At 44.5% G+C, this 18343-nt stretch overlaps 1 protein-coding gene across 1 annotated transcript in view; it reads right to left on the bottom strand.

The window, feature by feature from the left end:
- TNFSF13B (TNF superfamily member 13b) overlaps positions 1-18343 on the bottom strand; it is a 53346-nt gene that overhangs the window by 17874 nt on the left and 17129 nt on the right. The window contains exons 2-3 of the mRNA XM_088456718.1: positions 13708-13795; positions 13197-13253 (exon numbers count right to left, since the gene is read on the bottom strand). Coding sequence (XP_088312844.1) covers positions 13197-13253; positions 13708-13795 — 145 coding nt within the window. The remainder of the gene's footprint in view (positions 1-13196; positions 13254-13707; positions 13796-18343) is intronic.

The raw sequence follows: 18343 nt of genomic DNA, 5'->3' as shown, positions 1-18343 counted from the left end.
TCTCATGGGCCATGCAAAACATGACAGCTCTTCTCAAACAGACCAGTGTTATGCAACCTGTTACCCTCCAGCTGCTATGGAACTACAAGTCACAGCATACCAGACATGCTGGAGATTGTAGTTCCACATCCACTGCAAGGCACCAGATTGCATAACACTGGTCAGCTTAAATAAATGTAAAATATAAACGGATCATCAGTCTCAGATAAGACAACATGTGGCCTGTAATTTTCCAGCTAAAAGGCAGATGTAGTTCTGGTAGTAAAAAAAACTAGGGTTCCAGAGGTTTTTGGCTCTCATGGCAGATGAGCCATTACAGCTGGGAGGAAACACTCTCCATTTTCTTTTACCCTATGGTTACCAAATGGGTGCCAATTCCCTACCTGTCCTGGGGCCTCACATCTCCTTCTACCTGAGTGAGACCTTACCTATGTAACACAGCAGTGAATAGAAGGACAGCATGAATAAATAATTTAGATACTCAGAGGTTGGCGCTCTGGAATTCTATTATTGCACCCAAATCAATGTTTATATTTCTTATGAAGCAATTAGGATATTCACATTTGTGCTTGTAGGGATGCAGTCTCAAATCATCAAAGGTCCTTATATCTCACGATATTGAAACATGTAAAGGAAGAGAAGAAACAATGGCAGTGTGTCGGACCTACTTTAATCAGTGGATCTTAACTCTGCTACCACAACCAATGAAATGCAATAATGGAAAGGGTATGCCCCACTCGCTCTAAAGCATGCAGATCTAAACCCAAAGCAGTTTCTTGAAATATCAGCGTACCATACTCACAGTTGATCACTCTTTTAATGGTATCTTTGATGTGGTAGAAATTCAGATGCAAACAAGTCTCCACCAGTTTTCACATATAGTAAAGGGTGATTTATTAATTATAATACAAAATCCAGCCAGATACCACCAATGACCGCAAAAATATAGAGGTAACAGAGATGTTAAATGGCTCAATAACATTCCAGTAAGTTACATAGCATCAGCAGTGTACCTCCAATAGTCAGGGTCATCCGATTGGTATGCCCATAAGTTCAAAATGTCTCCAAACCAACATGTTTCGACAACTAGGTCATTCTCAACGTATGTCTAATATGAGCCCCCAGTCTAACATATATACCCTAAGGACTTCCTCCGTAATGGGGGCAAGGACAATAATCATGTTTAAATTGATAAATCATAACTATAAATCAAATCCAAATATCATATCCTCACTGACATTCAGTGTTCACTTCTAGCACGATCCAACTTGTCGCCGCATCTGCTCTTCTGTGAGATTTCTGGGTACCCACCTGATTTTTTTCAGGGTTGGGAATGCCCAGAAATCACAGGGCACTAAGTCCGGGGAATATGGAGGGTGTTCCAGTTCTGTCCCATTAATTTCAATCAGTGCTGCCAATGCAACAGCAGCAACACGTGGCCGGGCATTGTGTTGGAGAAAAAAATCCCTTCTGTGTAACATAATGTATAACATGCAAATTCAAGAAGGATGAAACTTTAATAGAAAACATTAAAAACATAATCGATGGAGAAGCGTTCCACTAACTGGAACGCACCCACTTTCGCTGGAAATAATGTACTGGTGAATCAGAAAAAAGGACAATGAAAGTATAGAGCCTGACCACTGGAACTCTAGTGCTTGCTTATAAATATCCTCTGGCCTAGATCCTTCATCCGGTGTCTAATTTCCCAGCAGAAATGTTATTCTTCTAGATTTTACATAATGTACATTATGTTACACTGAAGGGATTTATACTTTTGGATATGATTTATTTTTTTGATTTACCATTTTAAACATTTTTATTAAATTGTCTTCGTCCCCCGCCCCCTTTCTGTGCAGTTGTTTTTTCAGGTTTGGGAATGCCCAGAAATCACAGGGCACTAAGTCCAAGGTATATGGAGGGTGTTCCAATGCTGTCCCATTAATTTCAGTCAGTGCTTTCAATGCAACAGCAGCAACACGTGGCTGGGCATTGACTTGGAGCAAAAACGACTGTTCAGCAAAAGTGGTCTTCCTCATGGCTCCAGTTAAATGGGGTTTCAGGACGTTTGCATAGTAGCCACCATTAATTGTCTATCCACGGGGAACCCAGTGCTGTAGGATCATACAGTGTGCATTAAAGAACAGCAGAAGCATGACTTATATGCCTAAGGAATCACACAGATTTTTTTGGGTGGAGTTGAATTTTCGTGTTTCCATACACTGGACTGTTGTTTGGATTCCAGATCATAATGATGAATCCATGATTCGTCACAATCAATGTCAGGAAATCTTTTATCCTCACCGATATTCGGTGTTCACTTCTTGCGCAATCCAACTTGTCGCTACATCTGCTCTTCTGTGAGATTTCTGGGTACACACCTGGCACACACGCGATGCATTTTCAGTTCCTTTGTCACAATATGTTGAACCCATTCGAATGTGATGCCAAGTGAAGCCCAAAGTTTGCGTAAAGTTACCTTCTGTCATTTTGCAGCATCTCTGCAGCTTTGACAATGTTGACATCTGTAACCGCGGTGGATGGTCTACCAGAAAATGCTTTGTCAGTCACTCGTGTATTACCCTTTTTGAAGTGCTTCCACCATCTAAATACTGCAGCATCGCTAATTGTTTCTCCACCATATGCTTACCGTAACATTTCATGAGTTTCATTTCTGCTTTTTCTAAGTTTAACACAAATTTCAATCACATATCTCTGACGTAATCTCACAGACACGTCTTCCTCATCTGCCATGATGAAATGTACAAAGTTCTTCCACTCACTGTGACCAAACAAAGAAGACTATGGCAGTCCAACTGCAGTGTAGTATTACATCTACATGTACACCTGCCTAATTCCCTGTGTCACATGCTATCTGATGTTTTAACTAATATATAATAAATCTAAGAACTGGTTAAACACACCACTCATGGACTGACCGCCACCAGCAACAACTACTGCGTTATACATTTAATCAATATCACTCACACTCTGGTCAGTTATATTATATTTTGGTGTATCAATTCATCTGGACAATTACTGCTTCCAACAAATTCTGCATGCACATTTTGTGACAATTTACACTATCACCACTATTTCTTCCAATAAGTTATGTGCCCAGTAATAATTATAATAGTTATATAGAACTTTTCTCTTAAGAGGACTCAAAGTGCTTTACATTAGCATTTAAAATACAAAATAAGCTTAATAGCAAAGAGAAACATTAGTGATGGGAAATTAGTGAAATGCTTGAGCAAACAGGTGAGTCAGAACTGCAAAGCTAAAAACGACCCCCAGATGAATTCAGGTATAATCTAGGTACTACTAAAAGTCCTTTATCTACAGATCACAGTAATAGAGCAAGGCAGTAAGGAATCAGAAGCTGCTTCAGGCACCATGGGCCTTGGTTATGTAGGGCTTTGAAAGTCAAGTCAGTAATCAAATCTTGAAACATCTCCATCTTAGAGACAGCCAGTGAAAGGAGTAGATAATGGGTGTTATGTGGCTGAAACAGGGCTGGTTGGTTAGTAGCCTGGCAGCTGCATTGTGTACCATCTGCCAGCAGTGCAATTCTTTTGCTGGGAGGCCCAGGTAGAGGCTGTTGCAGTAGTCCAAGCGTGATCATACAAATGCATATATGACTTTAGCCAGATCTTCTCAGGGAATTAAGTGCTTCATTATTGATGTCCCTCATATGAAAGAAAGAGGATTTGATTGTGGCTGATAGCTGATGTCTAATGGTGCGTACACACTTTACGATAAAAATGCTGATATGAATGAGAACAATATCGATCATATTGTTATCGTTCATATCATGCATTTTTTGGTGCCTTCCAACCCACAAATGACCAGCGATGCACGGGCACGTATGGACAATAATGATATCGTTATCGCTGATGATCGTCCAGTGTGTATGCACCATTAGTTTCAAACCACTATCCAGAACAAAAAACCAAGAATACGCACATGTTCTGTGTTATGTAATTCTGAAACCCCAAGCATAAGTCTAGTTGGTTGGCTATGCTGTAGTCTTGTCCTTTGATGTTGAGCTCCTATCATAAGGAACTCTGTTTTATTAGGATTCAGTCACAGCCAACTGGCAGGATCCGACATCAGGAGGCTGCCGTTCAGCCTTGAAGTGGGATCCGAGTCAGGCGGGGAACACCCGAACAGTACTCAGGTGGACTCGGATCCCCAATGTTCGGAGCGGTTTGGATTCCACAGAATCCAAAATGCTCATCCCTACTGAAAACTACTCTACATCGAAGTTGCCATGGAGATGCAGTTAAAGGTGTGTTGACTACACCATTAACAGAATTATTCAACCAGTTACTAGGTACAGTAATAATGCCAGAGGACTGGGAAATAGCAAATGTAGTCCCACTTGCACAAAACTGTGAGCAAGGAAGAGGCAAGTAACTACTGACCAATGAGCCTTACATCAGTAGTAGTGAAATTGATGGAAACACTCTTAAAAAAAAGTTTTAGAATAACTCAAAATCCAGCAATTTACAGGATCACAAACAGCATGGATTTACTGTGGGGAGATCATGTCAAACAAACTTTTTCACTGAGTGACTAAAGTAATACAGTAGATCAGGGGCTCTGTAGATGTAGCTTATCTAGACTTTAGTAAGGCTTTTGATACTGTATCATATCACAAACTATTAGATAAACTCAAAAGCTTGGGATTGGATTCTAAGATGGGTGAATGGACAAGATCTTGGTTACAGGATAGAAAACAGAGTTGTAGTAAACACATGCATTCAAAGGAGGGAAATGTTACCAGTTGAGTAACCAGGGATCTGTACTTGGACCAGTCCTTTTTAATATCTTTATTGGTAACATTGCAAATGGTATTGAAGGGAAAGTATGCATTTTTGCAGATGACACAATGGTATGCAACAGGGTAAAACAAATGATTGATGATCTAGGTAGACTAGAGGAATGCTCAAGACCATGACAACTACAGTTTAATGCCAAAAAAAAGCAAAATTATACACTCAAAAACCCTACAGGATAAATATAGTATTACTGTAATGGCACTATAATTGACACTACAGAGGAGGAAAGGGATCTAGGAGTCACTATTTCAGGTGACTTTAAGGCAGTCAAGCAACGTGAAAGGCAAGTCAGATGCTTGGTTGTATAGGGAGAGGAATCGGTAGATGGAAGAATGAAGTAATAATGCCACTGTATAGGTCATGGGTACAGCCTCATCTAGAATACGGTGTTCAGTTCTGGTGGCTATGTCTTCAGAAGGATACAAATATATTAGAGACTGTAGAAAGAAGAGCAACTAAAATGGCCTACATCACAAAACTTGCCCGGAAAGACCAAAAAATCTTAATATGTATAATTTGGAACAGAGAAGGGAAAGGGGGCGACATGATAGAAACTTTCAAATATATCAAGGGTTTTTAACAAGGTACAGGAGGGAACCATTCTTCAAAGGAAGAGAAGTATTAGAACACGAGGACATGCACTGAAACTGGAGGGAAGTTACTCTCAGAAAGGGTAGTGGATAAGTGAAATAGCCTCTCATCAAAAGTCAATAGTGGCCCTGGTGACAATCAAAGTATCGAAGATGTAGACAGAGCTATGGGGACAATTGGTCTAGTGGTGGAATTGCATGTTTATTCTATTATCCATGAGAATGCTATAGCTTCTGATATGTGGATAGCACTACAAATTACTTATTAAAATAAAGGTTTCATAAGCAGAAGTAACCTGAGGTGCACATTGTATGCAACAAAATACAGGGCCTGATTCAGATTTGTACAAAAGCCTGTTGTTTTACGTACAAATCCGATGGTTCTAGGTCTGCGCGGGCACAAGACTCGTATTGCACATGTGCAGAATTGGTCCTGCGTGATCATATGCAGTCTCTTCTTAGCCACAGCATGATTGATATGCTGTGACATTTCGGGGCAGAGACAAGGACTGTTATATAAAATGAGGACATATCATATGATAAATGGACTCAGGAGCCACAAAGCATTTTAATTGTAATGAAAATTGGTTCAAGTCATTAAGGCCATGTGATTTAACCAAGGTCTGAGCTATAGGAGGTAAGGTCTTATATGCTACTCAAGTTAGAACATTTACACTATGTTAAGAGTGAGAGGCAAGGGAGTTGTCACTGATGTGGAAGATGTACTGATTGTGCCTAACCTAGGAACCAACCTGATTGCTGTGAGTGTTCTTGAGCAGAGATGATACAGAGTCCAATTTGCAAAGAGTCGGTGTATTGTGTACAAAGAAGGACTGTTATTACTGCAGCTAACCGGTACCAACAGATATATACCCTTGACACTATGGAGTGATGTGCAATGGTTTCTGAGAAATCCACCCAATCAATGGAACTTTGGCACAGGCAGTTGGGACATCTAGATTATGATGGAGTGCAGAAGCTTCAGAGTGGTATGGTGACCTGGATGTCAAAGATCAATCCGAACAGACAGCATGTGAGAGCTGTGCAAAAGGCAAGCAAACATGTTGCACCTTTCCTACTGTAAATTTGCAGTCAGAGCACAAGTGCCATTGGAATTATTACATACTGATGTATGTGGACCAATGGAGGTTGAATTCATGAGTGGCAGGGATTACTTCATGATACTGATGCTACTAGGATGACACATGTTTATTTCTTGAAGAACAAAAGCAAAGTAACAAGTGGGGTAAAAATGTACAAGAATCCTGTTGAAAACCAAATAGACCAGAAGCTGAAAGTTCTTAGATCTGATAATGGTGGAGATTACGAGAATATGGAACTAGCCAAGTGCTTGAGAGAAAATGGCATCCAGCATCACCTATTGCCTATACGTCAGGATAAAATGCCATCAGAGCTAATAAAATAACAGTTGAGAGAACCATAACTATGCTGAGTAATTCAAATCTTGATAATAAATTTTGTGCTGAAGCACTAAGATCAGCTGTTTACACGAAAAAAAAATCAATCACCTACAGTGGCAGTCAAGGAGATGACACCATTGGAAGCATGGACAGCTAAAAAGATATCGGCCATCTTTGCGTGTTTGGAAGTAGATCTTTTGCTCATATACCCAAGGAAAAAGATACAAACTTAATTTCAATTCCATCAAATACATCATGCTTGTATACTGTGAGCAGAGCAAATGCTATCATCTATGGGACTTTAACAACAGAAAACTTATACTATCATGGGATGTTGTGTTTCACAAGACAACTTAAGTTGGTGTTAACAGGAATGCTGTACAGCCACAGGGACCATTTGCTGAACAGGAGTTCCATGAGAAGCAACAAGGGGAAACCTCCTAGAAAGTTTAGTGAGGAGTTTGCTGTATACCTCAAAGACTTCATGATCTAAAACCAACCTATGATTGTCAGAAACAGAAGTCTATTATTAGAGATGTGTGCCGGACCATTTTTGCTGGTTTTGATTTAAATGCGTCTTTTGGTTTTGGTTTTGCCAAAATGCCTTGACTGGTTTTGGATTTTTTCCAAAATTTACAAAAAAAGCTAAAATCACATAATGTGGGCATTTTTTCCCTAGAGTATTATTAACCTCAATAACATTAATTTCCAGTCATTTCCATACAATTTTGACCACCTCACAGCTCACAATATTGTTCACCAACAAAGGCTGGCTGGCTAAACTAAGCAACAGAGTAGCATCACAAATACACAGGTGTAATTTCTGTTTACAAATGTTTTGCAAATTAGTAATGTATTAGCAATAACCAATTAACTCACAAATACTTTCAATAGAAAACAATCCAACACAGAAATTTTCTATGAATTCTGTGTGGAATATCATTGCTCTAAAGTAGTAGTAGTTAACAAACAGCAAAGAAGAAAAACCCTAAACCATGTGCAAAGTAGCAACAGCAGACAAAACAAGTGCACATGCACCCAGCACATGTTTATTCTCAGTGCCCAATCTGTAACTCCCTCCTGGAGGCCCTGGGCCACTGATGACTGACACTCTGTGCCCATGGAAAGCCCAGATCAATCAGCCTTTTTGTTGAGCAGATTTGCAAAACCTCCCCAACCATAAAACAGCATTCCGTACCTGCGGGTCGGATACAGTACAGGTTACAGTGCGGGTGGGATACAGTGAGAGTCGGATTCAGTGCGGGTCGCATACAGTGCAGAATAGTGTGGGTCAGATACAGTGCGGGTCGGATACAGTGTGGGCCAGATACAGTGTGGGCCGGAGACAGTGTGGGTCGGAGACAGTGTGGGTTACAGTGCGGGTCAGATACAGTGCAGATTGGATACACCAATGGTGCACTTACAGTGACAGAGGGTGTCGACGTTGTCCTCAGTTTGAGGGTGCTGGCGGTGTGGAATGTGCGGGGGTGTTCTCAGTGCAGGTGGTGTTGGCAGTACAGGAGTGCTGCCAGTGTTCTCAGTGTGGGGGTGTCAGCAGTGCTGGAGTGCTGGCAGTGACCTCAATGCGGGGGTGCCAGCGCTGTTGGCAGTGTTGAGGTGCCAACGGTGTCGGCACTGCGGGCAGCGGTGTCTTCAGTGCGGTGGGGACCGCCATCTTGTGTGCCTCTTCCCCATTGAAGTCTATGGGGAAGTGCTGATTGGCTGAGAGCCATGGCAGACGATTCTTTTAGCCAATAAGCGGTCAGCCCATTGTTTTCAGTGGGTCTTGTGAAATTGGCACCCAAGCTAAGACTGCGAGATCCTACAGAGGGATGTTTTGACCCGGATAGGGATACGAGGTAGACAGGGAGATCTGAACTGCGGCTCTGATGAAGAATGTTTTAGTCAATAATTTATATGTCCAGTGAACTGTTGAGCAAATGTCAGATTTCTTATTCTCAATTTTTTATTTTGCAGGAATGTGGACTGGAACATATTCAAAATGTTGATGCTTTGTTTTGCAAAAATGGTTTGCCTACCCCTCCATGTCTTCCAGGAAAGAGACATCAAATGTTATACATAGCTCATGTTGTGTCCTGTAATGGGTGGCAGTCATGAGCAAGAGGTGTGTTGGAAGGAGTGCACCCCTGTGCTGCCTCCCTCCAGCACTATCCAGGTAGGAGAGAGAAGGCAGTCACTAGGACCCACTGGGACACAGCTGAGAGAGTTCTGTCCCCTGACATGAGCTACTGTGCATGTGCTACATATCCGTGTGCCTTTCTGCCCATCATCCTTGAAGACAGGTCAGATCAGTAAACTCCCACAATGAAGGAGCCCTATAATGCCCTGCTGTATGCCCGTAAGTACACAATACCACCATCGTTCTACACTAGACCACCAGTGTTACTATCCGCCAAGGTCAGAACCGCGTTCAGACCTGGTGCACTAGAATACCCAGTAATACTGTGTGCTCCAGGCTGCCACAGGGTATTACATCTACCGCTGTCACATCTGTGTAATAACCTGTGTCACTTGCTACAGTGCCTGTTGTTGTACCTGATATACAATGATTCCTTGAGCTGGTTAAGTATACCACACGTGGACTAACCACCACCAGCACCAACTGCTGTGTTATGCATTTAATCAACATCACTCACACTCTGGGCAGTTATATTATATGCATACTTGCCTACTCTCCCGGGAGTCGTGGGAGGCTCACGATTTTTTGGGTAACTCCCCACACCCCTGGAATAGTAGCCAGATCTCCCGCATCCCGCCCACTTCCTAGTGAAGTGGGCAGGATGGGGAAATTCTCCGTGAAATTTGCGGGTCCGTAGGGAGGGGTCGGGGTTAAATTACGCGTATCGCGTTATTTAGCCCCGCCCCCTCCGCGCGGAGGGTTTCCTGTAAAGGGGGTGGAGCCGAAGGCTGGCAATAGTCTGGCCCTGCACCCCGAAGCAGAGAGAAGATGGTCCTCTCCGGCTGCTCCCGGAATGGAGTGAAAGAAAGTCGGTAAGTATGATTATATGGTGTATCAGTTCATCTTCAGAACTACAGCTCTCAGCAAATTCCGCATGCACTTTACTGTGATAGTTTACGCTGTCACTGCTGTGACCACCATCTCTGCTAATAAAATTTCCCTCTAAATTACACTGAGAACAGGCCAAAACTCAGAGTCTTATGTAGTCAGAGTACAGCTTGATGCAAGACCTGGAACTGGAACCCCATGAGGAACTTGGAAACTGAGAGTCAGTATAGGTACCGTAATACAGTTTTTTGGACAGCTCATACCATATACTGCACACTGAACCCTAGCCCTGGAACTAGCACTCTTCTCAGAACCAGACCAAGACAATAGCCAACAGCACAGGGAACCAATACAAGGTCAGGACAATAGTATAACCTGAAGTGAACCACAGAAAGCAGAGTAATACTGAGTGGAATGGGTATGAAATACCGGCAGTCGGGATGTCTCCTTTCAAAATACCGACAGCAGCATCCTGGGGTCGGGTAAGTATACTAACCCTCCCCCCTTCTCCCACTAACCCTCCCTTCTTGTACCTTAACCATCCCCACCCCACACTCTAACCCTCCCCGTTAGTGCCTAAACCTAAGTCTCCCCCCTTTGTGTCTAAACCTAACCCTCCCCCCTTAGTGTCTACCCCTAAACCCCCCTAGCCTAACCCCCTCTAGGAGTGCTTAACATTAACTTACCCCCCCCCCCAAAAAAACCTAACCCTAACACCACTATACTGCCTAAACCTAACCTTTTGCCCCCCGTGGCTTACCTAATTCGGGATGGCATATGTCTAGAGTCCGATGTTGTGATTAGGATAAGTGTTGGTATTTCGACGTCTATCTTTAGTCCCGGTCTCCTATCTACATCCCTACTGAGTACAGGTAACTTGCATGCACTGTCCCAGCGGCAGTGATGTAGAGCGGGATCCACAGAGATGACACTAGCGGAGATTCACAATAGCAGATGGAATGAACCGTGGCTGCACACACCGACCCAGTAACGGAGCAGGAGAGCAAGGCTGTATGCAGCGTGGAAGCTGCAGCTCTGACAAGTGATGAGGATACACAGTGGCAGATGGAATAGGTAACGGCTACACACACCAGCTCAGTAACAGAGCAAGAGGGCAAGTCTCAGTGGCGGATCTATACTTTTCATTTAGGGGGGGCGGTTTAATGATAATAACCCTGACTCCTCCTCTCTTCTAGTCTGGCCCAGCCCTTTCTGGTCCCAACTCCTCACCTTGGTGACTCTTAAGGTGCGTACACATTGGGCGATAAAGTGGACGACTGAACGATAACGATATCATCGTTCATCGGACTGACATGCAGGCCAACCTGACGATCTCGTCAGGTTGCTGCATGTCAGGGAATGGGGGAGAGAGCCCGGCGCTGAACGATATAGTTAATGATATCGTTCAGTGGCTGTGCTCAATGTCATGAACGACATTGAGCACAGCCTGCCAGGGACAACACTACACGATATCGCTAGGAAGGGGTTTCCTTGCATGTGTGCGTGTGTGTGTGTATATATATATATACATATATGTATAATATACACATACACACATATATATTATATAGCACACACATATATTACATAGGAACATACACACCAACACATATATTTATATATATATATATATATATATATATACACACACAGTATATATATATATATATATATATATATATATTCACAGACACACTTTCACTTACTTTGGCATCCTGACATGTTGCAGCAGGTTGTTGATGGGGGAAGGGCCAGGCAGTTTGCATAATTAGGCTCCGCCCCAGTGGCATAATCCCGCTATACGCGGGTCTGGGTGATAATAATTTTGGCTCCGCCCCCTCCCCATAGACCCATGAATTGCAGCATAATGCAAGGGGGCATGTCTATGACCGTGGGTAAAAAAAAACACATTATTTTTTATGGGGGGGTTTCTGAGTACTGGCGGGTGCGCTACTGGTGGCACCCGGCATACTGATACAAGGGGCAGGGCGGAAGGAGGAGCCGCTGTCATTCCACAGCTCCTCTGACACTGCTGCTCCTCTGACATTATAATCCTGTGACCTAGTCAGGAGGAGTGCATGCATTGCGCCAGGACACAGGAGCAGGAGGGGGAGGAGCAGAGCGGGAGGCAGGCCCATCAGTCCTCAGCACTGCCGCAGTTGTGATTGTACCTGGATGGTGACGCTGCGCAGTGTCTGGGGGAGTTTACAGTTACTCCCAAGTCCCAGAGCAGAGAGGCAAGGATGCTAGGGGGGGCGATAACTCCATTCGCCCTCCCACCTGGATCCGCCACTGGCAAGTCTGTTATGCAGAGTGGAAGCTGCAACACTGACAGAAGACAAATACACAGCGGCACATAAAATGCAAGTAACGGCTACAGAGAGCGGCACTGGTAGCCAGGGCCGTTTCTAGAGAGGAGGGGGCCCGTGTGCAGTCTCCGACATGGGCCCCTTCCTCTCCGCCGGATGGCCGGCAGCGCACTGAGCTGTACGTGGCAAGCGCCGGAGTTGTAGACTCTGGGCACTAGAGTGTGCCCAGAGTCTATAGTGTATGCACAGGTCACCGGGAAAATGGCCGTGGCGGCCATTTTCCAGTCGTTTTACAAGGCCAGATCCCCGCGCCGACATGGGACTCCGGAGAGGTAAGTAATATTATGGGTGCAGGATGTGCGGTGCGGGTCCCCCCTGGACCCAGGGGCCCGTGTTCCCCGCACACCCTACACCCATTATAGATACACCCCTGCTGGTAGCTGAGGATGGTAATCAGCGAGTAGTCCACAAGATAGCAATGGAGGTCACAGAAGACACGATACCAGAACACAAGGAGTGAACCTGGATCCTAGTACTATCCTGGGAAGGAACACGTTGTTAAGGCAATGGGTTGCTTCCAGGGGCTGACTTAAATAGGGAGTGGTGAATTTGGCCTGACTGATCAGGTGAACACATAGGTGCATCAGGTAATCACAGGGAGGAAATACTTAAATAAATGAATGTCTTAGGCTGATAAGGAATGCTAAGACCTCGATTTGTGACAACCGAGATTCGGCTGTTAAATCTGAATTCTGGACTTACAGCAGACCTGAACCGGGACTATTTTCTATTTAGAATTCGAAAACTGTTCTGAGCCGGGAAACTATTCCGCTTGGAATCCCTAAGTTCTGTTGTGTTCGTCTTCAGGAAAACCGAAGCTAACAACTCTAGAACCTAGCTCTGTCAGTACAATGCTTTAATTACATATTGTAACTGGAAACACTAATTTCATGTTTTCCAGGAAAACCTTATTTGAATAGAAGAAAAAAGCAATCATTACAAACCTTCATCTTCAGCATTTCTTGTTCTGTCTGCAATTAGTTGCATGCAGGAATGGAGAACTGAAAGCAAAAAAAGTGGATTATTTTTAACATCGTTTAATCAGTAAAATATTGATCCTGACATCCGTACAGTACATATATTCTTTCGTGATTAAATAGGGTTTGTAAAATACATATGGTTTCTGAGAAAAACAAAAAAAAGACACCATCTTTTGTTGTGCAAGGTTATTCAACATGCTACAGTATGTGTCAGTGCCGAACAAAGTAAAGCCCCATTAGCCATATGTTTATAGGATCATTTAACATCAAAACTGATTATTTTATATCTGAACCATGAAGGTAAAATACACTGTTTAGTGTTACCATGATATTTAACTGCAGCTCTGTGAAAGTATTACCTCCACACCCCTATTACATACAGCTACAATTCATCCAAAATCTTTAGTACAGTGGGACCTATTTATTAAAGTTCCCAACCCTGATAATCATGCTGAGACAGCAGGTGTTTGCTTACCTTTTCCATCAGATGTGTACCTTCGTGATCGACTTTTTTTAAGTCGATCGTCAATGTCTTCTTTATAGTTATCTGGCGATTTTTCTCTCTGTAAATAACAAATTGACTGAGTTCAGTAATTAGGTGGCCTGGGACTGTATTTCCTTCAAGCAGTAGTTATAACATGTTACTTCCAATAGTACACCATAGTTCCAAGTATTCTCACCTTAAATGGGGTCAAACCACTGCTAACCAATCAGAATGGCTTTCTCAAGATCTGACCAAACAGATCAATGGTGCTCTATATTAGTTAGCAGAACATGAAAGGTGGTCCCCAAGGAGCAGCATCTGTGGGCTATAAGGTTAATTTTTCTTTTCTTTTATGAATTACAAAGCTGAAGAAAGAAGAGGATTTCTCCATGGATTTAGATGAATGACATATTGGTTAAAGTGGGTTTTGTTGAGTAACTATTTAAAGTAAATATTTGTGGTTTTTCTTATAAACTGTTCAGCATAGGATAATTTCAGCCACATTTATTCATGTACAGCAACTTAGAACATAGGGGAAAACATATGCAACAGTTTTGGAGGAAACTGCTTTATCAGCACACCAAACCAATTCCCTCCTTATATAACCAGCCCTATTACTAATCAGGGCAATTCACCCATCCTTAAAACTTGTAATCCCTTAGACTAATTGTGTCAGATAACTGGAGACATATAAACATAATGAATAAAATGCATACACATATATAAAGCAGAACTTTTTTAACAATTACTGCACATCCTGTCTTTGGCAATTTGAAAGTGTTCTCATGTATACCATCTAGTGGGGGCAAGTCTAAATTAATGAACAAAAGATCTGAGTCACATACATTTCAGACCTTGTTACATCATGGTATCAGTAATACAACCTCCTTCACTGGCTACTTATCTCCTTAGAAAAGGAATTACTATCAATAATCTCCATTGAAGATGCCACCAATGGTTTACATTGATGGCAGGAAAACATCAATGGTTTACATCATCCACGGCCATTAGTGCAGCAGCTGGAGGCTAAACTTGCCAGACAGCATGCCAATCAGGGAAGAGAGCATGGCTTTGTGGGTTGTACAAGGGGAAACAAAACATTGCCATGCTCTCTGTCATCAGCTGATGGTCATTCTTACTTCAGAATCAAGGGCCTGATTCAGAGCCGGACGCTCTGACCAGAGCGCTCACTCTGAATCAGGGCCCTCCTACATGAAAATGGAGCGTCCTCCTTGACGCTCGCATAGCTGTGGGTGACCACCCACAGCTTATGCGAGCGTCCATGATGATGGTCGCGATGGTCAAGACCATCGAGACCATCAGGCTTGCAACGGAGACCCTGCGGTAGGGTCTCGCTGCCGCAAGCCCTGGAGTGATTTTGGCTCTATCAGAGCCAAAATCACTCCCACTGACATCACTACTGATGTCAGTGGGGCCGGCTTCAGACTGTAGGCGTTCCCATGGGAAAGCCTCCGTCTGGCAGCCACGCCCCCGGCACGCAAACCAAAGGGGGCGTGCTGTCAATCAACATCGACAGCACGCCCCCTTTGGTGCGAGACCCGGAGCGACGGCTACCCCGTCGCTAGCCGGGTCTCGCACATGCGCACGACGGAGCTCCCTCCGTCGTGCGCATGCGCAGTGGGGTAACATCGACTCGCTTGCGAGAGTCCTGCGCTCGCGAGCGGGTCTGAATGACCCCCCAAGTTCCAACTCCACACCCTTACATTAAGCCCTAAATAACTCCTCCATCACCTACATCTCTAACCTCATCTCAGTCCACACTTACTCCCACACTCTTCCTGTGACTGTTGCGTCATGTCACATCCTCCCATCCTCCTCTGGAATGCCGTCCCTCATCACGTCCAACAATATTCCAGTCTCCCAGCTTTAACCACTTAATTGACAATTTTTTTTTCCAAAAACCGCTCCGAAATTGACGTTTTTGTTTTTAAGACTGAATTAGGTCAAGATCATCCTTTTAAAACTTATCCAACATGATTTTATAAAAAATTATTATTTTTTTTAAGTACAGTATACCATAAAAATATCAAATGTTACAGTATACTGTAGTGATGGTTATTGACAGCTGCACCATCGATGGCAGCCCCAACCGATGTTAAGGAAACATCGGTGACTGCGGTCTCAAACAACTGATTATTATTTATCAATGGTGCAACCATCAATAAAAATCATTGCTTGTTTTAGACCGCAGCCACCGATGTTTCTGTAACATCAGTTGGGGCTGCCACCATCGATGGTACAGAATCGTGAGTGGGGTACAGCACCTTGCTTGCTGCCCGGCGGGACCCATATCTGGCAGCTGCAGGGAGGAGAGAGCAGCCGCTGGTGGACCGTTGATAGCCAGGCTGCCTCTAGATAGACGGGGGGGAGAGGAGGACAGTTGGCTGCTAGTATATTTGCCTGGCGGCTGCTCTGTTCCCTCTGCAGCCGACGGGTGTGGGTGCTGCTGGGGAGGGGATTAGGGTGTGGGTGCTGCAGAGGAGAAGTTTTCCCGGCGGCTGCTCTGTCTCTTCACCCACCGGGCTGTCTCTATCTAGCCGGCGGCGGGGAGAGGAGAATTTGCACGGCAGCTGCTCCATCTTCTCTGCTGTCTGCAGAGGGAACAGAGCAGCTGTCTGGTGTGGGTGCTGCTGGGGAGAGGAATAGGGTGTGGGAGCAACATGGGAGAAGTTTCCCGGCGGCTGCTCTGTCTCTTCAGCCGCAGGGCTGTCTCTATATAGCCGGCGGCTGGGAGAGGGGAATTTGCATAGCAGTTGCTCTGTCCTCTCTGCAGCTGCCGGGCTGTCTCTAGGCGGTGGTGGGGAAAGGAGGATTTGCCCGGCGACTGATCAGTCCTCTATGCAGCCACAGGGTCTCTAGGCGGTGGTGGGGAGATGAGGATTTACCCGGCGGCTGCCATATCCTCTCTGCAGCCACAAGGCTGTGACTATCTAGTTGGCGTTGAGGTTAGGCGGCGGGGAGAGGAGGATTTGGCCGGCGGCTGGTCCATCCTGGAGTATCGCGGAATGTTATTCTGATTTGCCCGGCGGCTGCTCTGTCTCCTCTAAAGCCGCACAGGGCTGCCAGAGCACTGGTTCCAGCAGTGATTGGCACAGGGGTAGGATCCAAGGCAGCAGACGGACCGGGAGGTTTCAAACTGGTCGCATCAGATGCGACAATGTCAGGGAAAGCCCAACCTGGTGTGGTCGCAGGGAAGATGAGGATTTGCCTGGCGACTGCCCCGTCCTCTCTGCAGCCACCGGGTCTCTAGGCGGCGGCGGAGAGATGAAGATTTGCTAGAAGGCTGCTCTGTCCTCTCCGGCGGTTGCAGAGGCGAATGGAGCAGCCGACGGGTGTGGGTGCTGCCGGGGAGAGGATTAGGGTGTAGTTTTCCCAGTGGCTGCTCTGTCTCTTCAGCCGCTGGGCTATCTTTATCTAGCTGGCGGCAGGGAGAGGAGAATTTGCCCGGCAGCTGCTCCGTCCTCTTTGCAGCCGCCGGGCTGCATAATGTCATAATGCGACCATGCCAGGCAAGTGGTTAAACAGTCCCTAAACACACACCTTTTCACTAAATATTACCAGTCCTACTCTTAACTTCTCTCTCACTCCCTCCTTCTACCCACCTTGCCTCATCATCAGTTCTGTTTTTAACTGTTTACCCCTTTCTTGTAGAAAGTAAGTTCTCAGACAGGGCCCTCTTCCCTTCTTCTTCCCTGCACTATATTTACCAACAGTACTTCTTATTTTTTGTCTCTTTCTCCTCTTCATGTATGCTCACCTATTCTATGGGTACAGGATCATTGAGAGCTGTTGTGGGTTGCCCCTGTGACTCACCCACCACTGCCTGCTGACTCTAGTTACAGTGAGCTGCTCTATCCTTTCTCTTGTACTTGTCTCTCCCTGATTATGATTTTACTGCCATATTTGTATCAATGCTTTGTACTCACTGTTGTGCTTTGTTTCTATGTCTATGTCTTGTATGGTGCTGCATACACCTTGTGGTGCCTAACAAATAAAATACATTAATTATAATGAACAAAATCCCATATGTTGTTTTTTCACTGTTAGACACAATTTAATCTGCTTTGAAAACTAACCCACATAAATCAAAAGTGATGGCTCCTATCTCTGATTCCCGGGAGGTCTATCGGTCTGTAGATTGTCAGAGCTGATGATTATAGTTTTACAACTGCCAGCATATCCAAGCAGTTTATGGCTGCAACGCTATGTTTGGACCAGTAGTGCCAAAGTAATAAATGCTGATTTCCAGACATTTACTAATTCATTACACAACACCCACCAACAGGGAGGAACAGTGGTGCTTTCAGTATGGGAATGTTTATTCTTTGAAGAGGGGCCTTTCTTTTAGGCCCAATTCCCTGTGGATTTCAGCACTGTGCTGAAGACGCTGGTGCTGTGTGACATTGTGACAGGAGGACCCCATGCTATTACCCTGCGATTGCTGCCACCAGCACAGAAGTCCGTTCTGCTCTTTTGGAATAAGAAGGGGGAGGGAGTGTTATTTCTTTATTTCTACTGACTTAAAAGCTTTTTTTATTGTAATGAAAATGATATTGGTTATTATCAGCAGAGGTCTTTTCTTCACGAGTTGAGCACCCTGAACAGA

The sequence above is a fragment of the Taudactylus pleione genome, unplaced genomic scaffold (genome assembly GCF_031769625.1).
Source record: "Taudactylus pleione unplaced genomic scaffold, aTauple2 ptg000041l, whole genome shotgun sequence".
Lineage (NCBI taxonomy): Eukaryota > Metazoa > Chordata > Amphibia > Anura > Myobatrachidae > Taudactylus > Taudactylus pleione.
The sequence above is the reverse complement of the archived record's forward strand: the minus strand, read 5'-3'. Positions and strand labels throughout refer to the sequence as shown.